Below are 24,279 nucleotides of genomic sequence, written 5' to 3' on the forward strand. Positions count from 1 at the left end.
ACGAAGTTCTCTGAGGTGACTCTGCTTATGCATAAACCTCAAAACCAGGCAGGGCAAAAAGCCAGGGCGGCTCAAAAATCACAGCCCCAGAGAGTAAAGTTTAAGATTCTCAACCTGTGATGCTTATGTGCCTGAAAGAGAGAAAAATATAAAGGTTGCAGCATACGCTTTTCCTCTAACTTTACAGGAGATTCAAAGTGCAGAGCAGATGAAAAAATGGAAGGAGAGGCTTGAGAAAAAGTATTATTCTACAGAAATTCAAGATGACTACCAGACTGTCACTCAACAAGAATTCCGAGAGTAAGCATTTGTTCTAACCAGGGTACCATGGAATATCATGATATGAGGACTGGGAACATCCCACAATTTTCCTGAACCCAGAATCTTATTCTGTTAAGATGCCACATTTTTTTACCCAATTTTAAAGTAACATAGAAAGCATAAGACTCCATTTATTTAAATGGAAGGTGAGAGTAAGACCAATTGCTTTTGTCCTTACATCTCTAAATAATAGGAAATGCCACTTATACTTGACATGCATAGTAAATACTGTGCTCCACACAGCTTTAGAATATTACATCTGTAATTGGCTATACTAGGCATGTTTTGGGAGCTTAAAATACTATCCTCCCACTTAAAGTATTTCACAATAGGCGCTAATAACCTACTGTCTCCTTAGGTACAAAAATATTACTGACTCATTCTCTACCTCCTTCTAAATTATCCTCTAGCCTCTTTTTATATGCTGTGGAGCTGGAGAAAGAATTACACTATGTCAGTTTAAAACTAAACCGAGTGATGAGAAAGGTTTCGGCTCTACAATACTGAAAACAAGTGGAGGTGAGAATCTGTGATACAATTATGGAACATTTCTAACAATTTATTCCTGAACTGTATTAGTTCCTAAATTTGTCCCCATTTCAGGTACATTTTAAAAGCACAAAATCAGCTACCATCAAACTATCACCAGGGACAATGATAATCATCAAATGATTTCTAGGAATGGGACACAATATATAATCCATGCATTTTACAACATGCCTCCACAATACATACACACAGGTACACATAAAGACTTTTATAATGAGATTTATTATTAAATTCTAGGAATGAAAATGCAAAGTACAAAATAATATTGCTTTTAGTTCTTGGGGCAGGTCTCTAAGTAAATAGTTAAAGTAAGTAAAGACACTTTTCACAGTATTACACAGAGTATAAGAACTGCTGGTATTCTCACCACACACCATGTTCTAACTTCATGGGCCAATAAACATTTAGAATCCTAGAAAACCATTATATAAGACCCCAGGTAAAATAATCTCACCTCCATTCTTCCTAGTTGGAAGTCTCCTGGAAAAAGGCAACGTGTAGAACAAACTTCCCAACCACCTACAGAAATTTCACTAATATCTTCAAATGATAAATTCATCTAGACAGTTTCTAAAGTAACACATTTGAAATTTTGCAAAAGTGCCTCCTCAATTACTTTATAAAGCAAAATATCCTTGAAAAAGAAAATAAAAGAGCAAAGCAGGAGCTTTAGGGTTATAAAAAACGCAAGTTATCTTTGGAAAGTATAAATGAGGGTGCTGCAAAAGCCCTGTTTGGATGGTTGGGAAGTTGTGAATGGCTGGCATTTGGCAAACTGCAAGGAAACTTTTCTAATAGAGGTTATTTACATAAGCCCTCCTAGAACAGCCACATGTTCTCTTAACCTAAGCAGTATTATTTGACCATAGACTCCCGCGTTGTGCTCAATAGTCCCTGAACTGTAAAACTCAAATAAAGGAATTGTTAAATATACTCACCTTCCTCAAACCAAGCTCTTCTCTTAGACATTGTATTTCAAATTTTCTTAATAAGATAACTGACTGAAACAAGAAATGAAGACTATTCTCTCTGCATCTTCTCCCTAGATTTCCAAAGAGAATCAACAACATGGCTCTTCTTTGTCTTACCACTCCCTATAGCTACAGCCAGTCACCATGTGGTTTAGTAACCCTGCAGTCTCTCCACATGGTCTCTGGTTGGGGTAATTCAAACAGAGCCTGAGAACATTAAGGCAAGGGAACACTTGAGGTTTCTATTTTTCCTTTTTTAACATCTAGTGAAAAAAACAAAAAACATTTACAGAGACTTAGAACATTAAAGTTCTTTTATTACAAAAGTCTATACAATGAAGTGCCAGACACAGCAATGCAATGATACTAGTCATATATATCTATATATTATTTGTATATAGATATACAGTTTTTACTTGTACCAAAGTAAAATCATCACAACCTGCCTAATTCTATCACTTGCTGCTTAACTATGACACACAGTACTGTCACAAAGCATGCGTGCTGCTATGCTACTTTTTATCTATTCTACTCACAGCCAAACATTAACAGTGAATAACCAACATCATGAAGCAGCTGTTAATTCTAAAATGAAACCAGTCAGGCCAATGACTTATAAAAATATGGTACTAATATAGATTTAGCATTATAAAGAAGGAATATATTATTTAAAACATTTAAATAGTGCATATGGACATTTTTGCATGTGGTATATAAAATAAAACATTCATATAAAACAATACACAGTGCACATTAAATAAGATGTTTGGATATACTCCTGTCTGGAGACTAAAAGACATTAACTAAATGCACACTGCATGATGAATTCAAAATCAAAGTGATAACATCTTTTGGTGTTTTCAATTTCACGATTCTAGGTGTACATTATGAATAACCAAACTGTATCAAAAGGAAACCACATGAAAAGGGCTGGATTTAGTGCTTTATTCCCCAACGTGTTCACTACCAAGGAACATTCCCTCCCCCCAAAAAAGGCAATGCACACACAGGTGAAATGTGAAGTACTAGAAATGCTATTTATTATCAAGCTACTTCATGTGCTATGTAATAGTGCCAGAAGTCTGAGGTTCATGCTTCCCTCACCTTATTAAAGGATGTTGCAAAAGTCTGTTTTTGTATGAAACAAATTATGAATATTAGCTAGTTAAGAAAACCATGCATGAGTTCACTGCATGCAAAACATGGGCACAAAGTGAGACACACATCAATCCAAAAAAGCACCAGGAAAAAAATTAACACTTAGATCAAGCCTGATCAGAATATGCTGTTAATGACTATTACATTGTTAGCACAAATAAAGTCACTATTCTGTGAAATTAATTAGCAGAATTATACCAGAAAATAACCTGAAGAAAAGCCATGCAAACCCAAAGAAAAAAAAGGTATGCTTAGAGTATATGACAAGGGGCATACCACAATAATCACATAGCCAGGTGCTTTAAATAGCATATGACTGAGCAAATCCCTTTAGAGGATGTTTTCTTTATGGATTTTGCTAATTAAAAAAGAAAAAGAAAAAATGATGCACCCCCACCCCCCAAGGTACAAGAAAGAATGCAGTGGTATAGCCCTTGTTAAGAATAGATTCACTTCAGGCATAATGATTCTTTTGCCAATTTAAGCCCATTTGATTGAACACACAAATCTGAGCACCATCAGAGTTCCTACATGCTGACATGGCTATTTTCTCACATTATCTGGAGGTGGGTAGGGGGGAAAAAAACGCAGGATCTAATCCAGACAAACCACATCATCACCAACTGATAAACTGCAACTGAGGAAACAAAGAGTAGCTTAAGTCCCAAAGGCAGCATGTGATATAATTCAGTTCTGTGTGTGATGTGTGGTGTATATTTTCACTACACTAATAAGCAAGGTCACTTTTTGGTCTAGCCATTGTTATCTTCATCCAGGAGCTGTGTGACCACTGAACTGCAAAATTTTGCTAACATACTATGGATGAAAAAGCGTCACTTTGGGCATTTAACAGAAATATGTTCCACTGTAGGACTTGAAATTTCAGTTGATTTTGGTTTTTTAAGAAAACATAGAACATAGTTGCATATGTGCACATTTATAGGCTTTTCTTTCAAATTTTCAGTCATTCTGTAAGAAAAAGGCAACTGAAGAAGAATTCAATGTGAAGATTTTCCTCTCAATTTTCTTGAGTAATGAGAAACAAAATAATAAAGTTGGTAATAACACAAAGCTTCTATCTTCAAAGTTCTTAAAGTTGAAAAGGTAAAATATCAGTCTTTTAATAACACGATGTATCTGCAGTACAAAACAATGAAGAAAAGTGGATGTTTGCTAAAGGTAGAGAGGACAGTCTGTGGTTAACATGGAACATCGCACTCCCTAGATAAGGTCTACTTACCCTCCCATCATTTCTCTAGTGGCACCACCAGCAAGTATAAAATGAAACTCTCTGAGTGCCTGACAGAATGAATTTTAAGTACCAGCCAAGTACACATGATGATAGCTTCAGGGAATACAACTGATTTTATGATGTTTTCAAGGACCATATTTTATATGGATTTTGAAGAATCTTGTTTGCTGATGAGAACTTCAAGAAGCCTAAGCTTGGCTTTAATTTTCTTGTACTCCCTGTACTCCTCAAGCACCGGAACACGATCCTCTTTCTGGGCATTCCTAGGGGAGAAAATAAAACTTAGTGATCATCTGGAAAATAAAATCCCAGAAGTTGTCATAATGTGAGACAGAATATTACCCAATATAAGATCAAATAAAAAACTGCTCTGCAAGAAAAAAAAAGATTATTGGACTATTTCCCTTCATCCCAACAGAATATTCCTAAAACACTTCAAATTCTGATCATCACTGATACTGATAATATCCATTAATGTGTTTGGATATAATATGTTGACACATTAATGGATATTACTAGTATCAATGATGATTGGAGGTTATTCGAGATAATCAAATATTTTAATAAGACATGCATTGCTAGACTCTGTCAGGTCTGTAAGTGTATTATAAGTTCTAGAGAATTACAGTGAGTCATTTCATCTATTACTTAACTCTGCCTTCAGAGAATTAAGATGTAAAACATCTTACTGGTAGCAAAAAAAGTCATCTTTCTCACTTTCTATTAGGGATCCAATGCAATTCAGTTTAATAATCAGGTAAAACATCGAACTATCCTAATTATAAGCAAAGGTTTTTTTTCCCAATAAGACAAAAGATTTAGAAGAAGAACTAAAGAGCCTCTTGATGAAGGTGAAAGAGGAGAGTGAAAAAGCTGGCTTAAAGCTCAACGTTCAGAAAACTAAGATCATGGCATCTGGTCCCATCACTTCATGGGAAATAGATGGGGAAACAGTGGAAACAGTGTCAGACTTTATTTTTTAGGGCTCCAAAATCACCGCTGATGGTTATTGCAGCCATGAAATTAAAAGATGCTTACTCCTTGGAAGGAAGGTTATGGCCAACCTAGATAGCATATTTAAAAGCAGAGACATTACTTTGCCAACAAAAGTCCGTCTAGTTAAGGCTATGGTTTTTCCAGTAGTCATGTATGGATGTGAGAGTTGGAAGATGAAGAAAGCTGAGCACTGCAGAATTGATGCTTTTGAACTGTGGTGTTGGAGAAGACTCTTGAGAGTCCCTTGGACTGCAAGGAGATCCAATCAACCCATCCTAAAAGAGATCAATCCTGGGTGTTTATTGGAGGGACTGATGTTGAAACTGAAACTCCAATACTTTGGCCACCTCATGTGAAGAGTTGACTCATTGGAAAAGACCCTGATGCTGGGTAGGATTGGGGGTGGGAGGAGAAGGGGACGACAGAGGATGAGATGGTTGGATGGCATCACCAACTCGATGAACATGGGTTTGGGTAGACTCCGGGAGTTGGTGATGGACAGAGAGGCCTGGCGTGCTGCAATTCATGGGGTCGCAAAAAGTTGGACACGACTGAGCGACTGAACTGAACTGAACTGGAAAATGCACTTGAGATTTTTTTTTTTTAACCATATATACTACCCTACACAGAAAACTCCCAAATACAGTAGTCTCCTCTTATCCATGGGGATACATTCCAAGACCCCCATGGATGCCTGAAACCAAATCCTATATATACTTTACATTCATACCTATAATAAATTTTAATTGATAAATTAAGACACAGTAAGAGATTAACAATAACTAATAATAAAACAGAATAACTACAACAATACACTCTAAAAAAAGTTAGAATCAAGCAACATTCTAGGAATCAGCTAAATAAGATGGACTGGAATGGGTGAATTTAACTCAGATGACCATTATATCTACTACTGTGGGCAAGAATCCCTTAGAAGAAATGGAGTAGCCATCATAGTCAACAAGAGTCCTAAATGCAGTACTTGGATGCAATCTCAAAAACGACAGAATGATCTCTGTTCGTTTCCAAGGCAAACCATTCAATATCACGGTAATCCAAGTCTATGCCCCGACCAGTAACGCTGAAGATGCTGAAATTGGAACAGTTCTATGAAGACCTACAAGACCTTCTAGAACTAACACCCAAAAAAGATGTCCTTTTCATTATAGGGAACTGGAATACAAAAGTAGGAAGTCAAGAAACACCTGCAGGAACAGGCAAATTTGGTCTTGGAGTACAGAATGAAGCAGGGCAAAGACTAATAGAGTTCTGCCAAGAGAATGCACTGGTCATAGCAAATACCCTCTTCCAACAACACAAGAGAAGACTCTACACATGGACATCACCAGATGGTCGACACCAAAATCAGATTGTTTATATTCTTTGCAGTGGAAGATGGAGAAGCTCTATACAGTCAGCAAAAATAAGACCGGGAGCTGACTGTGTCTCAGATCATGAACTCCTTAATGCCAAATTCAGACTGAAATTGAAAAAAGTGGAGAAAACCACTGGACCATTCAATCAAATCCCTTATGACTATACACTGGAAGTGAAAAATAGATTTAAGGGACTAGATCTGATAGACAGAGTGCCTGATGAACTATGGACAGAGGTTTGTGACACTATACAGGAGACAGGGATCAAGACCATCCCCAAGAAAAAGAAATGCATAAAAGCAAAATGGCTGTTTGAGGAGGCCTTACAAATAGCTGTGAAAAGAAGAGAAGCGAAAAGCAAAGGAGAAAAGAAAAGATATTCCCAATTGAATGCAGAGTTCCAAAGAATAGCAAGGAGAGATAAGAAAGCCTTCCTCAGTGATCAGTGCAAAGAAATAGAGGAAAACAATAGAATGGGAAAGACTAGAGATCTCGTCAAGAAAATTAGAGATACCAAGGGAACATTTCATGCAAACATGGGCTCAATAAAGGACAGAAATGGTGTGGACCTAACAGAAGCAGAAGATATTAAGAAGAGGTGGCAAGAATACACAGAAGAACTGTACAAAAAAGATCTTCACGACCCAGATAATCATGATGGTGTGATCACTCACCTAGAGCCAGACACCCTGGAATGCGAAGTCAAATGGGCCTTAGGAAACATCACTACGAACAAAGCTAGTGGAGGTGATGGAATTCCAGTTGGGCTATTTCAAATCCTGAAAGATGATGCTGTGAAAGTACTGCACTCAATATGCCAGCAAATCTTGAAAACTCAGCAGTGGCCACAGGACTGGAAAGGGTCAGTTTTCATTCCAATCCCAAAGAAAGGCAATGCCAAAGAATGCTCAAACTACTGCACAATTGCACTTGTCTCACACGCTAGTAAAGTAACGCTTAAAATTCTCCAAGCCAGGCTTCAGCAATTCGTGAATCGTGAACTTCCAGATGTTCAAGCTGGTTTTAGAAAAGGCAGAGGAACCAGACATCAAATTGCCAACATCCTCTGGATCATCTAAAAAGCAAGATAGTTCCAGAAAAACAGCTATTTCTGCTTTATTGCCTATGCCAAAGCCTTTGACTGTGTGGATCACAATAAACTGTGGACAATTCTTCAAGAGATGGGAATACCAGACCACCTGACCTGTCTCTTGAGAAACCTGTATGCAGGTCAGGAAGCAACAGTTAGAAATGGATATGGAACAACAGACTGGTTCCAAATAGGAAAAAGAGTACGTCAAGGCTGTATATTGTCACCCTGCTTATTTAACTTATATCCAGAGTACATCATGAGAAACGCTGGGCTGGAGGAAGCACAAGCTGGAATCGAGATTGCCAGGAGAAATATCAATAACCTCAGATATGCAGATGACATGACCCTTATGGCAGAAAGTGAAGAACTAAAGAACCTCTTGATGAAAGTGAAAGAAGAGAATGAAAAAGTTGGCTTAAAGCTCAACATTCAGAAACGAAGATCATGGCATCCAGTCCCATCACTTCACGGCAAATAGATGGGGAAACAGTGGAAACAGTGGCTGACTTTATTTTTCTGGGCTCCAAAATCACTGTAGATGGTGACTGCAGCCATGAAATTAAAAGACACTTGCTCCTTGGAAGGGAAGTTATGACCAACCTAGACAACATATTGAAAAGCAGAGACATTACTCTGTCAACAAAGGTCCATCTAGTTAAGGCTATGGTTTTTCCAGTGGTCATGTATGGATGTGCGAGTTGGAGTATAAAGAAAGCTGAGCGCCGAAGAATTGATGGTTTTGACCTGTGGTGTTCGAGAAAACTCTTGAGAGTGGACTGCAAGGAGATCCAACCAGTCAATCCTAAAGGAAATCAGTCTTGAATATTCATTGGAAGGACTGATGCTGAAGCTGAAACTCCAATACTCTGACCACCTCATGCGAAGAGCTGACTCATTTGAAAAGACCCTGATGCTGGGAAAGATTGAGGGCAGGAGGAGAAGGGGATGACAGAGGAGATGGTTGGATGGCATCACCGACTCAATGGACATGGGTTTGGGTGGACTTCGGGAGTTGGTGATGGACAGGGAGGCCTGGCATGGTGAGGTTCACGGGGTCGCAAACAGTCGGACACGACTGAGAGACTGAACTGAACTGAATAAAAGTTATGCGAATGTGGTCTCTCTCAAACATCTTATTGTACAAATTTAATGCCTTTTCCATATTATTAATAACTAAACATTTATCATGCATTGGACTATAACTTTTACAGTTTGAGGTATGATTGCAAAATTAGTACAAATTTCTTTTTCCTTCTTCACAATTTCATGGATAGATTTTTCTTACTATAGTTCTTAGCAACCTCAGCATATGATTATTTTTTTTCCTTGACTGATTAAGAATTTTCTTTTTCTTTCCCTCTTTTCACCCCTCTTTTCACTTGAAGTACTCTATGGCTTCTCTTTGGCATATCCGAATTGCTAACATACCTACTCTTGTGCTTTGGGACACATTTAAGTTAAATAAGGATTAATTGAATACAAGAACTGAGATACTGTGATGGCTAATCTGATAAATGAGATGGATATTGAGTGACTAAGGGGCAGGATATGCTGGACAAAAGGATGATTCATGTCTTGGGTGGGCCAGCACAAGATTTCATCACAATACTCATAACAGTGCATGATTTACACTTTATAAATTGTTCATTTCTAGAACATTCCATTTACTATTTCTGGACCACAGTTAATCATGGTGTAACTGAAACAGACACAAAACTGATGCAGGAGAACTACTGTAAGTTAATGGCTTGGTAAGATCATCCGGTAACATGGAAAAACTCTTCTGAGGCCTGTGATAAATTAACTGTCACTTCTGGCCACAATCTGAATTAGAATATATTTTCCTTACTTTTAAAAAAGTCCCACTGGGTCAACTGTGTATTACCCAGTTAGATAAAGACACTGGCCGTACTGTATTATAGGAGCCACAAGACTGCCACATAATACACACCTTGGAAGTATGTGTCCTAGAATGAGACAACACACAGCCTAAGCAGCCATGGTCTCAGTAGAAGAATCAAAACTGAGAATAACACACACATTTGGGACCCTTTCTAAAAGGAGATCTCATTCACAAACACTTCCAAAAGGGTAAAGATACTGAATTAAGGAACTTAAAATAACTGCCACTCAACCACGCCTCTCTAGGACAATACTGAAATATTTTGTCAGATGGCGTTTACTCCAGCTCTAGCTTTTTCTTTCCATTAACAGCAGGGCTGCAAGGAATAAAGGAAGGTTTTTTACTTTTATTTTCAATGCTAGCATCCTTATACACACAATTTATTTCTATCCTTATCTATTTATTTCAACATATGGGCAGGACATGTGACTTAAGAAGAAAGAGGATTAAATTTTGTGATGCTCAAACAAACCTTCCATTTTGTTGATAAAATGCTTCTTCAAAGTCCCGTAATGTTTTACGTAGTTTCTTTTTTTCAGCTCTGGCTTTCCAAAGTTGTTCCAGTAATTCAGGCCTAAAATTGAAACGGGAAGAAAACATTTGAAAGCGTACTTTAAATTCATCATGTTCTTAACAGTGTTTCTAACCCTGGCTGCAAAATCAACTCAGCTGGTGAGCTTCTGGAAAAACCAATGTCTAAGATTCACCTTGGAGCAATTAAATCAGAATAGCTGCTTGTAGGGCTCAGCATAAGTACTTAAAACAAAAACAAAACAACTTCCCACATGATCCTAAAGTGATGCCAGGGCTAACAACTAGAATCCAAGCCCACATCAGGTAAAGAAGCTGATAGAGCATAAACTAACAGATAACTCTCAGCTGGTTCCAGCACTTTGTCATACAGCAAATGTAGGACTTTAGTTTCTTTTAATTTTTATCACACACTAATTTTCAAATCAGAAAATGTGAATGACAACATATTTTGTAAAGCACAGTTTCTAAAATCATTGTATTTCTTGAGCACTGTATTCATTCTCTCCAAGTATTCAATTATTTAACACTGAAATTTCTTTGCGTATAAATTTTTGAGTATTTCTTACATAAATAGGCTAAAATCACAAACCAGCATACATACATAGAAGCTGCTCGAGTACTTGACAATCGGAGATCTAGAGCCAGTTTTTCCTGACTTTCTTCAACATCAGATTCTGAGTTTTCCAATGACGACTGTGCCTGTACAGCAGTTTTCAAGATATCACTTAACTCAGAGGACAGACAAACACCATCTTCTTCTTCTTCCTAAATATATATATGCAAACAGAGAATCAAACATGCCATGGTTTCAACCTTTCCTTTAGGAAAAAGATCACAGAATGATTTCTCTTAAGGATTACCTTGATTTCTTCAAAAAAATGTGCAGTTTCTCCTTCTATGATTGGCTGTAACATCTGACCTCTTCGCTTGGTGGATGGAGATCCCTGTGACAATAAACATACAAATGGGTCACATTTTTAGTATTCAAGGAAGATTCACTTCACTACTACAGTTAAAGTATAACAGATCTTAAACTTCATTTTCAAAATCCTAACCATATGCTTTAAAAGTTTTTAGGAATTTCTGACTATATTTTTGCTTTTTACTTGTTATGTATGCATAAGAGTGATAAATGATAATTTATGTCTAGGTAATTCTAAAGAGCTCATTCAATAAATGCTTTTAAAATTCTAACTAATGAAGTGTTACTGATAATTTAATTGGGAGCGTTTTTCCCTTTTTAACAAAGCTGTCAACTTTCTTGGTCTGAGGACCCCTTTATACTTCTTTTTTAAGAAATAACAGTTCATTAAGATGTAATTCATATACCATAAAATTAACTTTTTTACAGTATACAATTCAGTGGTTTTTAGTATATTCACAAAGTTGTGCAACCATCACCACTATCTGTTTCTAGAACATTTCATCATCTTAAAAGGAAACTGTACTCATTAGCCCTCTCTCCCTAGCCCATGGCAAACAACAATCTATTTTCTGTCTCAATGGGCTGGTCTATTCTAAATATTTCATACAAATGGAATCATATACTAAGTGGCCTTTGTGTCCAGCTTTTCTCACTTAGCCTAAGTGTTTTTTAAGATTTATCCATGTTATAGTGTGTACCAGTACTTCATCCCTTTGCATGGCAAATAATATTCCACCATACAGATATACCTCATCATGTTTATCTATCAGTTGGCTGCACATCTGGACGGTTTTTTACACTTTAGCTATTATGAATAATGCTACTTTTAAGACATGCCTACAAATTTTTATGTGGACAAATGTTTTCAATTCTCTTGAGTATATCCAAGGAAGAGAACTGCTACATTATATAGTAACTCACTGTTTACACTTTTGAGGAACTGCCAGCCCCATTTGTTGGAAAAACGATTCTCTCCTATTGTCTTGGCTTAACTTTTAGTCTCCAAATTTCTCTTTATGATAGTCAAATTTAGGAGTCCATAAGATCTAGAAATGCTTCCTATAGACTCAGTTTTTAAAGACAAACCTCTGGAATTCTAAGGTGATTTTCATAAATAAATTCAAAAGACTTATACTATTATGGAATTATGAAAATGTCAGTGACACACAGAAACACTTTGTAATCAAAAGATAAAATCAGTATTAAATAAAATAGCTATGTATGAAAAGAGTATAAACTATACATGATTCACTGTTCAAAGAAAACTGCCTAAAGGGAACCCCTATTCAGAGGCCATCAACATAAAAATGGCCAGCAAGTTTAAGCTCCAAAGAATGAATTCCCTGAGGAAGAATGGGCTACATGCTGTCTTCTATTTGAGCCTGAGACACAGCTAGAGCCCTACCAGCTAATGGTTAACTTGGAGATAGCACTCAAATATGCACATAGGTTACCAAGAGTTTTCTTTTTTTCTTAAAAAAATGCACATACATATGAATAAGTATTATTTTAATAGACTTTTTCATTTAAAAAGATGAAAAAATACGTTTATATTATTCTGCAGTTAAGTGAACTGATGGCCATTGCAAGAGTGATGTATTTTCAAAGACTTGAATTTAAATGGGAAGAAATCAGGCAAGGGTCTGAAATATGAGTTTTTAACTCTATAAGTAGATGACCCTGGGCACATCACTCCTGAGTCTCAAGTTCATCACCTGTGAACATCCTCTATCTGTTTTAACTTAACTTGTCAGGACTTAATAACATAATCATAGATTAAAATGTTTGTAAGAGTGCCTGGGAGATAGTAGTAGGCACTTATTAATTTCCTATTATTTTAAAAGCAGTAACCTCACCTTACATACACAATCCTTGTTACCTTGGCTGTGTATTTCTCCAATATACTACCATATGGATTTTTTTGGAAAGAGCAGGTCTTGGTAAAATGAACTAGATAAATACTCGCGTGTTTTACTTACAAGGACAGGAGTGATGCTAGCTCTTGTCAGCATCTGTTTCACAAGTCTGTATCTATCATAGAGAGGCTTAACAATATGCCTTTCTTCCCTGGTTACCTGAAGCAAGAAAAACGGAAATCACCTAGTCATCTGAAAACTAACATTTCTAAAATATTAGGCAATATGACTTTCCCTCCAATTTTTAAAAAGTTATTTTAAAAAAGCAGGCAATCATCCAAATGTAGGAAACAATGTTCTATGAAACAGCTCAAAGATGTGGGCCACAAAAGTGATTCATGTTCTTTAAGACAGAAAATCAAATCTTTTCATCAAGAGAAACATTACCGGCCTTCCATGTTGACTTTCATAATAAAGAAGACTTTTCTGGAGAGAAGTTTTCTCTTCTATCAAATGATCTTTTGTCATTTTCTAGAATATAAAAAAAAAAAAACCCTCCCATTAGCTACATCATTCCCTTCAGTAATGTAAGTAATTTGGTTGAAAGGATCAGCCCATTACTCTAGCTTAGGTTAATAAGAACATATCTTTTGCTTATGGATTTGTAGGCAACATTTTTCGGTCTCCTGGAGAATCTGGTCTTCTAGTAACTAGGTACCAATCCCTTTGGTGGTTTGATTTATATTTTATTTGAATAAGTTATGAATACAAGAGCTTAGTGACCTTGGGTTAGTGACCCTCTTTTTGTTCAATATCCTAATCTGTAAATGGGGATAACTTCACCTATCTCATAGGGCTTCCCTTGTGGCTCAGCTGATAAAGAAACTGCCTGCAATGTGGGAGACCTGGATTCAATCCCTGGGTTGGGAATATATCCTGGAAAAGGGAAAGGTTACCCACTCCAGTATTCTGGCCTAGAGAACTCCATGGACTGGATAGCCCATAGGGTCTCCAAGAGTCGGACACGACTGAGCGACTTTCACCTCTTTCACTTTCACCTATCTCATAGAATTCTAATAAGGACTAAACAAGTTAATACATTGTAAAGGCATTTACACAGTGCCTTCTAAGCACACAATAAACAAAATAAATGCCTATAATTTAATTTCGCACATAATCTTTTATTAGCATTATAATTTTGTGTGTGAGCACATATTCAAAATGCATGCATACACAAGTATAGATCTTATAACTTGGTATTTCTCCTAAACTATCAAGAAAATTTGGTACTAGTATAGTGGAAAGCTCCTGAAAAGAGCTCAACAATATCAATTTGTGACCCTAGACTTCTACACTATGATTTCTGCATTTTTTTTATACTGAAAGTAAGATACTCTTCAGACATCTTTTAGTACTCCAATGGTAGTAGACAGGAGCCCCAAATTTATTTGCCCATAACCCCCTCCTCTCCCTTTGTTCCACAGCATAATCTTTAACATACCAATGAACCAATGTTCCACACACTATACTTTAACCCAAACAAACTCTCCAGTTACTCTCTGTTGTGGTTTAGTCGCTAAGCCATGTCTGACTCTCTTGCAACCCCATGGACTATAGCCCATCAGGCTCCTCTGTCCACAGGATTTTCCAGGCAAGAATACTGGAGTGGGGTGCCAAGTCCTCCTCCAGGGATCTTCCCGACCCAGGGATCGAACCGCGTCTCCTGCATTGCAGGTAGATTCTTTATCACTGAGCCACCAGGGAAGCCGTCCAGTTACTACCAGGAGTGGTTAAAACGACCCTGTTTACCACCAGAATGAAAATAAGAGGTAAAAAAAAAAAATTCAGTGGATACATACTTTCTATAACAAGTATTTTATATTAAGTACATTCAGTAAAGGATAGCTAAATGCAGGCTCTGTAAAACAAACACTGATTTCAACTTAAGTTTGAATCTTAAACCTAGGAGAATGAATCTGAATAAAGCTAATCCAATCAAAATCATTTACAGGAAAGGGGGTGGGGAGGAGAGGAGGTTGGTAAAACATAAAAGCAAAACCAAGAAAAACTGGGGAGGGCAGCGACTAGAATTCCTAAGCCAGCTCTGTTTGAAGGGAGAAAGACTCTAATACTGAGACCTGCTGTCGAGAGGGGTGCACATGAGGATTCATCACTACCTGACAAAGGTTCACCTGAAGCAATCTACCTCTGCACTCTCAGCAAACTTCATCTGATAAATGATCTTGGGTGCCAAGTGCTTTGACCAGGACTGCCCTAGGCATAGGTTATACTGAGTAATGGTTCACAAAAACGTATTGTTAGTCCTCATAACCATACTGCGTTATTTTAATGGACATAGTCACAGTCACATGGCTGCTGAAGGGATTCACTGGAAGAATGCACAGTCAGGAACTGGCATAAGCTAAGAGTTTAATACACGCAACTACTAAGACACACGGCCAAGATTCAAACTCAAGTATATCAAACACACTCATCTTGCTAACTGCTTCCAGTATAAGTGAACAGATCACGTTCAAGTTTTTTTAGTTTTATTATTGTGACTCAGGCACTTCTGTTGTGCTGATAAAAACATTTTTCTTAACTGCAAACTTGTAGACTCAGGGCAGCAGATTACCTAGACATCATTATGCCTCTATTGTAATTATTTTATTTCAGTGATTCTAAAGGCTAGTCTGGGCAAAAACCATAGCTCAAGATTACTTTGATATCTTCTGGAAGACACCTCTCAACACGTTTTTCTTTCAGTCTTTTCAGAATAAGTTCAAGTGTTGCTTCCTTAGATGGCTTCTTCTCCTTGTGAATGACCTTGGAGTCATCTTCATTCTCTTCATCTTCATGGTCTAGAGAAGAGCCAAAGCTTTTTGGAAGAGTGTTACTACGTGGACGTGTCTGAGGTACAAATTCTCCATCAGAGGTTTTGTGTTTTGCATCTACATTTTAAAACCAAGAGGATAAATCAGTACTACTGACTTTAGCTAAAATGCAACTAAATAAAAAGAGACGCAAAACATACAAGAGGAAAATATACATCGACAACACACAGGCTCAGGTATTTCAAGGTCACTTGAAATATTTAAATTATATATATACCAGGAGAACTGTATGATTTTTCTTTCACCCAATATTCATACAATGCCTACTAGAGTAAGATGCTCTGATGAGCATAACAGCAGTAAACAAACAGACATGGTCTCTGTTGTCATATATTCAGGAAGTAAAAAACAAAAACTAAGTAATCAGATTCATAAAATAATTTCAATGAGTGCTAAGTGCTATAAAGAAGATAAAATAGAATGATGCCACAATGTTAAAGAGATAAGCTTTTTGAAAGAGCAACTCCTTTGGATGGAACTGACAAAGAAGGCCTTTCTGAGATGGTAACATCCTAGTTGAACATGGAATAAAAAGGGACTAACCTTGTATATGTTCTTTTCCCCATGGAAAAGAATAAAAAGGGACTAACCTTGTATATGTTCTTTTCCCCATGGAAAAGAAATGCAAAAAAGCAAAATGGCTGTCTGAGGAGGCCTTACAGATAGCTGGGAAGAGAAGAGAAGCGAAAAGCAAAGGAGAAAAGGAAAGATATTCTCATCTGAATGCAGAGTTCCAAAGAATAGCAAGGAGAGATAAGAAAGCCTTCCTCAGCGATCAGTGCAAACAAATAGAGGAAAACAACAGATTGGGAAAGACTAGAGACCTCTTCAAGAAAATTAGAGATACCAAGGGAACATTTCATGCAAAGATAGGCTCGATAAAGGACAGAAATGGTATGGACCTAACAGAAGCAGAAGATATTAAGAAGAGGTGGCAAGAATACACAGAAGAACTGTACAAAAAAGATCTTCACGACCCAGATAATCACGAGGGTGTGATCCCTCACCTAGAGCCAGACATCCTGGAATGTGAAGTTAAGTGGGCCTTAGAAAGCATCACTATGAACAAAGCTAGTGGAGGTGATGGAATTCCAGTTGAGCTATTTCAAATCCTCAAAGGTGATGCTGTGAAAGTGCTGCACTCAATATGCCAGCAAATTTGGAAAACTCAGCAGTGGCCACAGGACTGGAAAAGGTCAGTTTTCGTTCCAATCCCAAAGAGAGGCAATGCCAAAGAATGCTCAAATTACCGCACAATTGTACTCATCTCACATGCTAGTAAAGTAATGCTCAAAATTCTCCAAGCCAGGCTTCAGCAATACGTGAACCATGAACTTCCAGATGGTCAAGCTGGTTTTAGAAAAGGCAGAGGAACCAGAGATCAAATTGCCAATATCCGCTGGATCATCGAAAAAGCAAGAGAGTTCCAGAAAAACATCTATTTCTGCTTTATTGACTATGCCAAAGCCTTTGACTGTGTGGATCACAATAAACTGTGGAAAATTCTGAAAGAGATGGGAATACCAGACCATCTGACCTGTCTCTTGAGAAACCTGTATGCAGGTCAGGAAGCAACAGTTAGAACTGGACATGGAACAACAGACTGGTTCCAAATAGGAAAAGGAGTCCATCAAGGCTGTATATTGTCACCCTGCTTATTTAACTTATATGCAGAGTACATCATGAGAAACGCTGGGCTGGAAGAAACACAAGCTGGAATCAAGATTGCCGGGAGAAATATCAATAACCTCAGATATGCGGATGACACCACCCTTATGGCAGAAAGTGAAGAAGAACTAAAGAGCCTCTTGATGAAGGTGAAGGAGGAGAGTGAAAAAGTTGGCTTAAAGCTCAACGTTCAGAAAACTAAGATCACGGCATCTGGTCCCATCACTTCATGGGAAATAGATGGGGAAACAGTGGAAACAGTGTCAGACTTTACTTTTTTGGGCTCCAGCATCACTGCTGATGGTGACTGCAGCCATGAAATTAAAAGACGCTTACTCCTTGGAAGGAAGGTTATGGCCAACCTAGATAGCATGTTTAAAAGCAAAGACATTACTTTGCCAACAAAGTCCGTCTAGTCAAGGCTATGGTTTTTCCAGTGGTCATGTATGGATGTGAGAGTTGGATGGTGAAGAAAGCTGAGCGCCGCAGAATCGATGCTTTTGAACTGTGGTGTTGGAGAAGACTCTTGAGAGTTCCTTGGACTGCAAGGAGATCCAATCAATCCATCCTAAAAGAGATCAATCCTGGGTGTTCATTGGAAGGTCTGATGTTGAAGCTGAAGCTCCAATACTTTGGGCACCTCATGCGAAGGGTTGACTCATTGGAAAAGACCCTAATGCTGGGTAGGATTGGGGGCGGGAGGAGAAGGAGACGACAGAGGATGAGATGGTTGGATGGCATCACCGACTCGATGAACATGGGTTTGGGTAGACTCCGGGAGTTGGTGATGGACAGAGAGGCCTGGCGTGCTGCAATTCATGGGGTCGCAGAGAGTCGGACACGACTGAGCGACTGAACTGAACTGAACCTTGTATAGAAGAACATGGAATAAAAAGGGACTAACCTAGTATAGAAGATTTAGGGGAAGAACATTTCTCCTCAGTTGAGGCAAAAGTCAAGCCAATGTTCCTAAATCATGACATATTTAAAAAAACAGAAAATAAGGAAAAGTGATAAAATGGGGGAAAGGGCAGAGTCAAAAAAGCCTTGAAAGCCAGTAAAGGGTTTGAACTTTGTTCTAAGTGGAAAAGGCAGTTCACTGAAGAGCTATAAATAAGACAGTACATAGTTTTTTAATAAAAAATAATTCTGGATGCAGAATGCACTTACTGTAGGACAGTAAGAGTGAAAGAAAACTGGAAAATTAGGAGGCTAATAATTTAATGACACTCATTAATAATACATTCAAAGTAGTGATTTTCACTGATGGTTGGAAACTGGTGTTAAATGAGAAAATTTTTTACAGAATTGTAAAGGAAAATTCTAAATAAGTAGGAGAACTTAATTAACCACAAGAATGTAAATAAACTCAAATGACAACAGGAACCCTGTCTTGTTCACTGCTACAGCCTCAGATGTCTTCAAGTACTTGGAACTTACAGACATTAAAATTTTTGTTTTATAAATTCAAATGAGTAAACCAAATGTGATGCTCCAACTTATACACCCACACTTGGTACAGATAATTCTTTAAGTATTAACAATTATTAAAAAGCATGTTCAATAAATACCCACAAAGTAAATGTATCTTAGCAACTGCTATACTGGGCTGACACCCAGTAACACAAGACCCAGTTTTTGATTCCACACAACTTACAATTTAGTCTTTGTAGTATAAATGATTGATGATTAGATATTCCCAGTCTTAGATGAAATACCCATCAAAAATTCTTAATACCTACCCAAACTCAAAACTGCTTAATATTTGAAATATTCATATAAACTTCACAATACAATACCACCTAATGAATATACCATCTAGAGCACCCATCAAAAGACTATTACTAATAAAAGAAGAGAAAAGACATTTGGAAGAATATAGTATTTCAACTTTGATTACAACTAATAAAAGAACAAAAGAACTTTTATTTTGCCAGTGTTCAAGATTTAAAGTTATCAAAAATTATAACTATAATGTTTAGATATTATTATAAAGAATATTTTAAAATGCAATTATATTGAAAAATGGCCCATTTTATACCTTTAATTTGCTTTCGCAGTTTGGTGAGCTCTGTCATCCATTTTAATACCTTCGGATTGGCTGCTATATCACTGTAGGAGGGCTGAAAAATTAGAAAAACAGGATCACAGATTACGCACTCATCAACCCCTGTCTGTGCTAAGTCCCTCTCTGGGAATTGCCTTTGCCCACAAGAGCTGCCTGGCCCAAGGTTATAACCCCCTCCTCCGGAGCAGCTCACATCCATGACTGGTTTATACAGGATTAAAAAGGCCTGGCTTCTTCATCTTAATTCAGTCAATCCTGAATCATCTTAATTCGGCCATTCTAGCTTGAAACGCTGTGGAATCAGGCTGAGGCCATGAATGCAACTGTATCCCAGGTCTACATGCTCCTCTCAACCATGCTGCCTTACTCCTTACAGCTGCAATTCTCCCTAAACACTCCCTTGGAAACGGCATGCACTGAAATCTCTGTAACAGAATGCTTCCCAGATAATCCAGCCTACAACAACTCTATGACTATAAATCTACTCATAGACTGACACTGTTCTTTCATAAAGATAATGTTTTTAAGAAATTTGTTAATACCTCAATAAAATTAATAAATGAGATTCTTAAAAAAAAAGAATCATTAAAATCTTTGTGGGTATGCAATGTGGGGTTTTTTGTTGTTATTACTGTTGGGGTGTTTTTCTGGGTTTTTTTTGCAGCACGTAGTGTGGCATGCAAGATCTTAGTCCCCTTACCAGGAATTGAACCCTCACTCCTGCATGGAAGTGTGGAGTCTTTACCACTGGACCACCAGGGAAGTTCCAAAGGTTATTTTAATTTCTGCTCAAATAGTATTTGACAATGTTCACAGCAGAGATTTCACTCAATCTTCATTTATCTTTCTTTAAGTAGACAGGGCAAGATATTAAGCAAAGCTCTCTCAGAGGAAGGTCTAGAAACTGGCAGAAACTAGATCTGACTAAGCATCTTCTGACTTCAAGTATAAGACTTTTCCTACTCCACATGTTCTAATGATTAAATATCTCACCCCTTCACCCCCACCTCCCCTGGCTACCTGTGGTTTTTGAGGGAGCAGAAATAGCATTAATATGATTTGTCAGTGTAAAGTATTTGCCTTAAAATTCAACATGCCTTTTTTCTAACAGAAATATAAAAAATTCATTGATACAACGGCAAGAATACTGGTCCGGAATCAGAAGACTAAGGAACTATATAATCTCAGATCTATATGAGCATTATTTTTCTGGACATCTTAGATTAGTTCTCTCTCCCAGGAAAGAGATGGGAGAATGTCCTATAAGTTCCAACAGATCTACTTTACAATGGACAGTGCTACAAACTTACCTTGCCATTTCTTTCCCTTTCAAATTGTTCCTCAAATTGTCTGATTTTCTTCTGAAGTTTCTTGACTAATTGATATGGTGTTCTGTCTTCTCTTTTTTCATCTTTTGAACTAAAGGATGATCTTCGAATCCTGAATTAAAACAAGAGGTGAACACTATTAGTTAAATTTTCAAGTTATCAACACCATCTCTTATCACTCTGATAAAACATCATACTATTATCAAGAAGTAAATTTTTTAAGTACAATTAAACCCCTAACATTGAAGGACAGGTGGTAAAAAGAAGCTTGAACTATGCTAGAGACCACAAAAAGCTAACACAGTGACAATGAAAACAGTCTGGAATTATTCAAAAGGGCTTGGGCAAATGCAGAAAAGAAACAAAGACACCAAGCAGCTTCAAGCTCTTTTGGTGTTCAAACTGCAAAGGAAATGTTTTAACTTTCAGGATCAATTTCAGTCATGAATGAATAAATACATACATCATGGAAAGATGTCTGTTAGAGAGCAAACCTTAACAGATGCTCAATGAACTCAGAATTTAGGGGCACTCAAAATAATAAACCACAAAAGCATGTTTCATGAAATTGGGAAGAAAGCTCTCAACTATAGGCCTAGAGGATTAAAATCTCTCAAAGGACCTGGGTATGTGATAGGATTCACTGCCCGTAAGAACATAAAAATCACTTACCTAGCAAAAGAAAGTGCTTTAGATGAGGAATCCAACATTTCCGGATTATGTAGGAAACGCTGGCTTTGCCCAAAATCTAAACTCCGATGTGATAATACTGGAGGACAGTCTTCTTCCAGGGGGTGATGATTCATTCTTCCAGCTTGTGGAGACAGCTGAGCTTCTCCAGACTCAGAGTCTTCCTGCCAAGACTTAAAAGCAGGAAATGGCTCTGGAAAATAAACACAAAGAATAGTACCATGGGTCTCTTGGTTCTGTATAAAAAAAATCACAAAGTACCAGCTATACGTTCTTTAAACCATATCATTCTGTAGTGGTTCATATAATATTTATGGGATCCTAGGGTCTTCATATAGCCTACTACAGTTTAAGTGTCTAAGCTTCACTTTTTACTTCAGTTCTAATTTCACACAAGTAGTTACGCTTTAAATTTCTGAACCCAGTCACAAAGCAAGAAGGGACACTGTCAAGCTCTTCAAAATTATACTAAATGTTATTTTTCAAGTAGGGAAAAGTCTTCATTTAGAAAGAGTAAACACTTAACAGTCCTTAACTGGGAATTTAACTGAGCCAAATGCTGCCAGATGAATAAACTGTCCCTCACTGTCAAGTGACTATGTTAAGAAGTGGAAGCTATTCTCCATGCTATTCAGAATACTCAGCGAATGGAGCTCTTGGACTCCCAACAAAAGAACTGTTACATTTCTAAACAAGCAGCTAACTCACCCGACAATACCTGGACTCTAACATTAAACAGAGGTGGTTATTTTCTGCCACAGGATTCCTGTGTATAATACATATTTTAATAATTAAACCCAAAAGTATTAACAAGACAAAATTTAATAGCAGTACTCCTTCTTAAGCACATTTAGTTTATTGGAGTTATCCTGTAAGTTCTCAAATGAAGCTGTGTTGAGGTATCTGATGTCTCTGCACAAATAAGGCTTGATTACATACAGAACACATACAGATAAACATACAACCCACAAATATACTCCAAATACAAAATTATCTTCAAGTATCCCTTGATTTGGGGAGGGGATCGGGACTTTTCCATCTACAGATTAACTTAATATATGACTATAGCGTAAATTTTTGATGTTATTGCTTTTAATAGCAAAAATGAGTTAAGTATTTTAGGATACAAAAATTGGCTTGACAGTGTCAAAAAGCAAGAATGACGTTTTCTTTTTTTTTTCACACAATACCTATGAACTGCTACTAATTTAGTTTAACTTTACGCATTACCAATTTAAAGCACTACATGTTTTCAGGATAAGAACATAATCAACTTAGTTTTTAAAGCCCAGATCAATCTGATAACTAAAAGTTGGGTACATAGCGTGCAATCCCATAATAAACCCAGCAATAAAGTGATTTTCAAAGCAACCCTTGTACCTGCTTCCCAGAAAATAAGTAACTGGTAATAAACATTTTATGAGAAATCTGTTTTAAGAAAAGAGGGATCTAACAAAAACCAGTATTTTCTAGGTATCATTTTTAACCCAGAACAGTTTTCCTAATATTTGGGGACAGCAGGAGAAGGGCTAATAAAAAGGCAAACAAAGTGAACCATAAAAAGGCAAAAAAGCTAAACTATGGTGAACCATACTTACCCTCCCCATCTCTCTGCAGATGCATTGTTTTGAAATCAATGAGGGGAAAAGTGATAGGGCATGACGCTAATAAAATGGAAAAAATGGCAAAAAATACTAAAGTGAACACACAGCACAGTCAGAACAAACCATACACATAACTAACACAAAGCCAAAGATACCAAAAACATTTCCCTAAAACCAGTTAGGCATTCTGCTCAAAAATTTTATTCAAAGAAATTACTACTAACCAAACTTTAAAAACAAACACAAACATACATTTCCATTTCAGCAAGCAAGGCAAAAAAATTAAAGTAGTGCTGTTCTATTAAAACTCAAACATAAAACTGAAGAAATGGAAACTTAATCTGGTACTGTGGAAGCTTTTCAGTATAAACAATTTGACAGAAAAATATTTCCCTCAGTTTGCTCTTCGAAAAGATTCTACTGTTATCTCATACAAGAGTCAGCAGGAAAGAATCTGAAGTAAATATGTCCACTTCCATTAAAAACCAAGACCTCTGGATGGCTACAAATGCATACTGGTGGCAGACATGTGCTACCCAGTCGCTAACTGCATTTTGCTGACTACTCTTGGAACAGTATAAAAACCCAAAACCCACATACATACTTAGGAAGAATGAGATGGTCCTCCATTTGAAGTCACCCTACTTCTCTGTTAAGAGTTATTTCAAATGGGGTACACCTCTTATTCCAAGGTATGTAGATCTAAAGTAATTTGGTTTCTTGAGGAAGACCATTATTTTAGAATATCCTAAACTCCCAGTTATGGAAAATCAGTCTCTATTATGGGCACATGTGGAAAGAACAACATGGTGTGAGCCATGAGCCACTCTCCCAAGCACATGCAGAGTTCATGGCTGAGAAGTTCACTCAGGTGTTGACTGCTGTCGGCTCTCTGAAAGTCACTGACCCGTATTCCTGGAAAAGCCAGAAGGAGGTCTATGTGGACTTGTCACAGCTGTTGAGCCAGGGCAGCTCAGACACTGAAAATCAGGGATCAGGAGTACATAGTGACCTTCCCCCTTCCCTACCACTACAATCTGTAAACGGTGGATTCTGACAAGGCAACAAAAGAGAGCCTAGCATCAGGCTCTCT

The 24,279-nt window shown here is 37.4% G+C and overlaps 2 protein-coding genes across 55 annotated transcripts in view; one reads left to right on the top strand and one right to left on the bottom strand.

Annotated features, from left to right (window-relative positions):
• The window catches only part of PKD2L2 (polycystin 2 like 2, transient receptor potential cation channel), a 66,188-nt gene that overhangs the window by 37,804 nt on the left and 4,105 nt on the right, over positions 1-24,279 (top strand). For 2 of the 5 annotated variants that reach the window (XR_014056854.1, XM_081500727.1), the window contains exons 13-15: positions 188-300; positions 732-840; positions 3,964-4,070. Coding sequence is in view for 4 of the 5 variants with exons in the window: in XM_081500727.1 (XP_081356853.1) it covers positions 188-300; positions 732-828 (210 nt within the window). In the remaining variant the exon portion in view is untranslated. Of the gene's footprint in view, positions 1-187; positions 301-731; positions 841-2,719; positions 2,971-3,963; positions 4,071-4,258; positions 4,369-24,279 lie in introns of those variants that run through there. The other 3 variants (XM_081500729.1, XM_081500728.1, XM_081500730.1) reach the window with 3 other exon arrangements.
• The window catches only part of FAM13B (family with sequence similarity 13 member B), a 103,240-nt gene continuing 81,818 nt past the window's right edge, over positions 2,858-24,279 (bottom strand). For 35 of the 50 annotated variants that reach the window (XM_081500688.1, XM_081500686.1, XM_081500669.1 and 32 more), the window contains 10 exons: positions 21,565-21,775; positions 20,875-21,004; positions 19,538-19,619; positions 15,656-15,885; positions 13,382-13,465; positions 13,058-13,153; positions 11,014-11,097; positions 10,755-10,918; positions 10,092-10,193; positions 2,858-4,514 (listed from right to left, as the gene is read on the bottom strand). In XM_081500688.1, the coding sequence (XP_081356814.1) occupies positions 4,391-4,514; positions 10,092-10,193; positions 10,755-10,918; positions 11,014-11,097; positions 13,058-13,153; positions 13,382-13,465; positions 15,656-15,885; positions 19,538-19,619; positions 20,875-21,004; positions 21,565-21,775 (1,307 nt within the window). In that variant the 3' untranslated portion in view covers positions 2,858-4,390. Of the gene's footprint in view, positions 4,515-10,091; positions 10,194-10,754; positions 10,919-11,013; positions 11,098-13,057; positions 13,154-13,381; positions 13,466-15,655; positions 15,886-19,537; positions 19,620-20,874; positions 21,005-21,564; positions 21,776-23,180; positions 23,247-24,279 lie in introns of all 50 variants that reach the window. The other 15 variants (XM_081500660.1, XM_081500676.1, XM_081500647.1 and 12 more) reach the window with 3 other exon arrangements.

The sequence above is a fragment of the Giraffa tippelskirchi genome, chromosome 6, assembly GCF_054371585.1.
Source record: "Giraffa tippelskirchi isolate mGirTip1 chromosome 6, T2T-mGirTip1v1.2.pri, whole genome shotgun sequence".
Taxonomy (NCBI): Eukaryota; Metazoa; Chordata; class Mammalia; order Artiodactyla; family Giraffidae; genus Giraffa; species Giraffa tippelskirchi.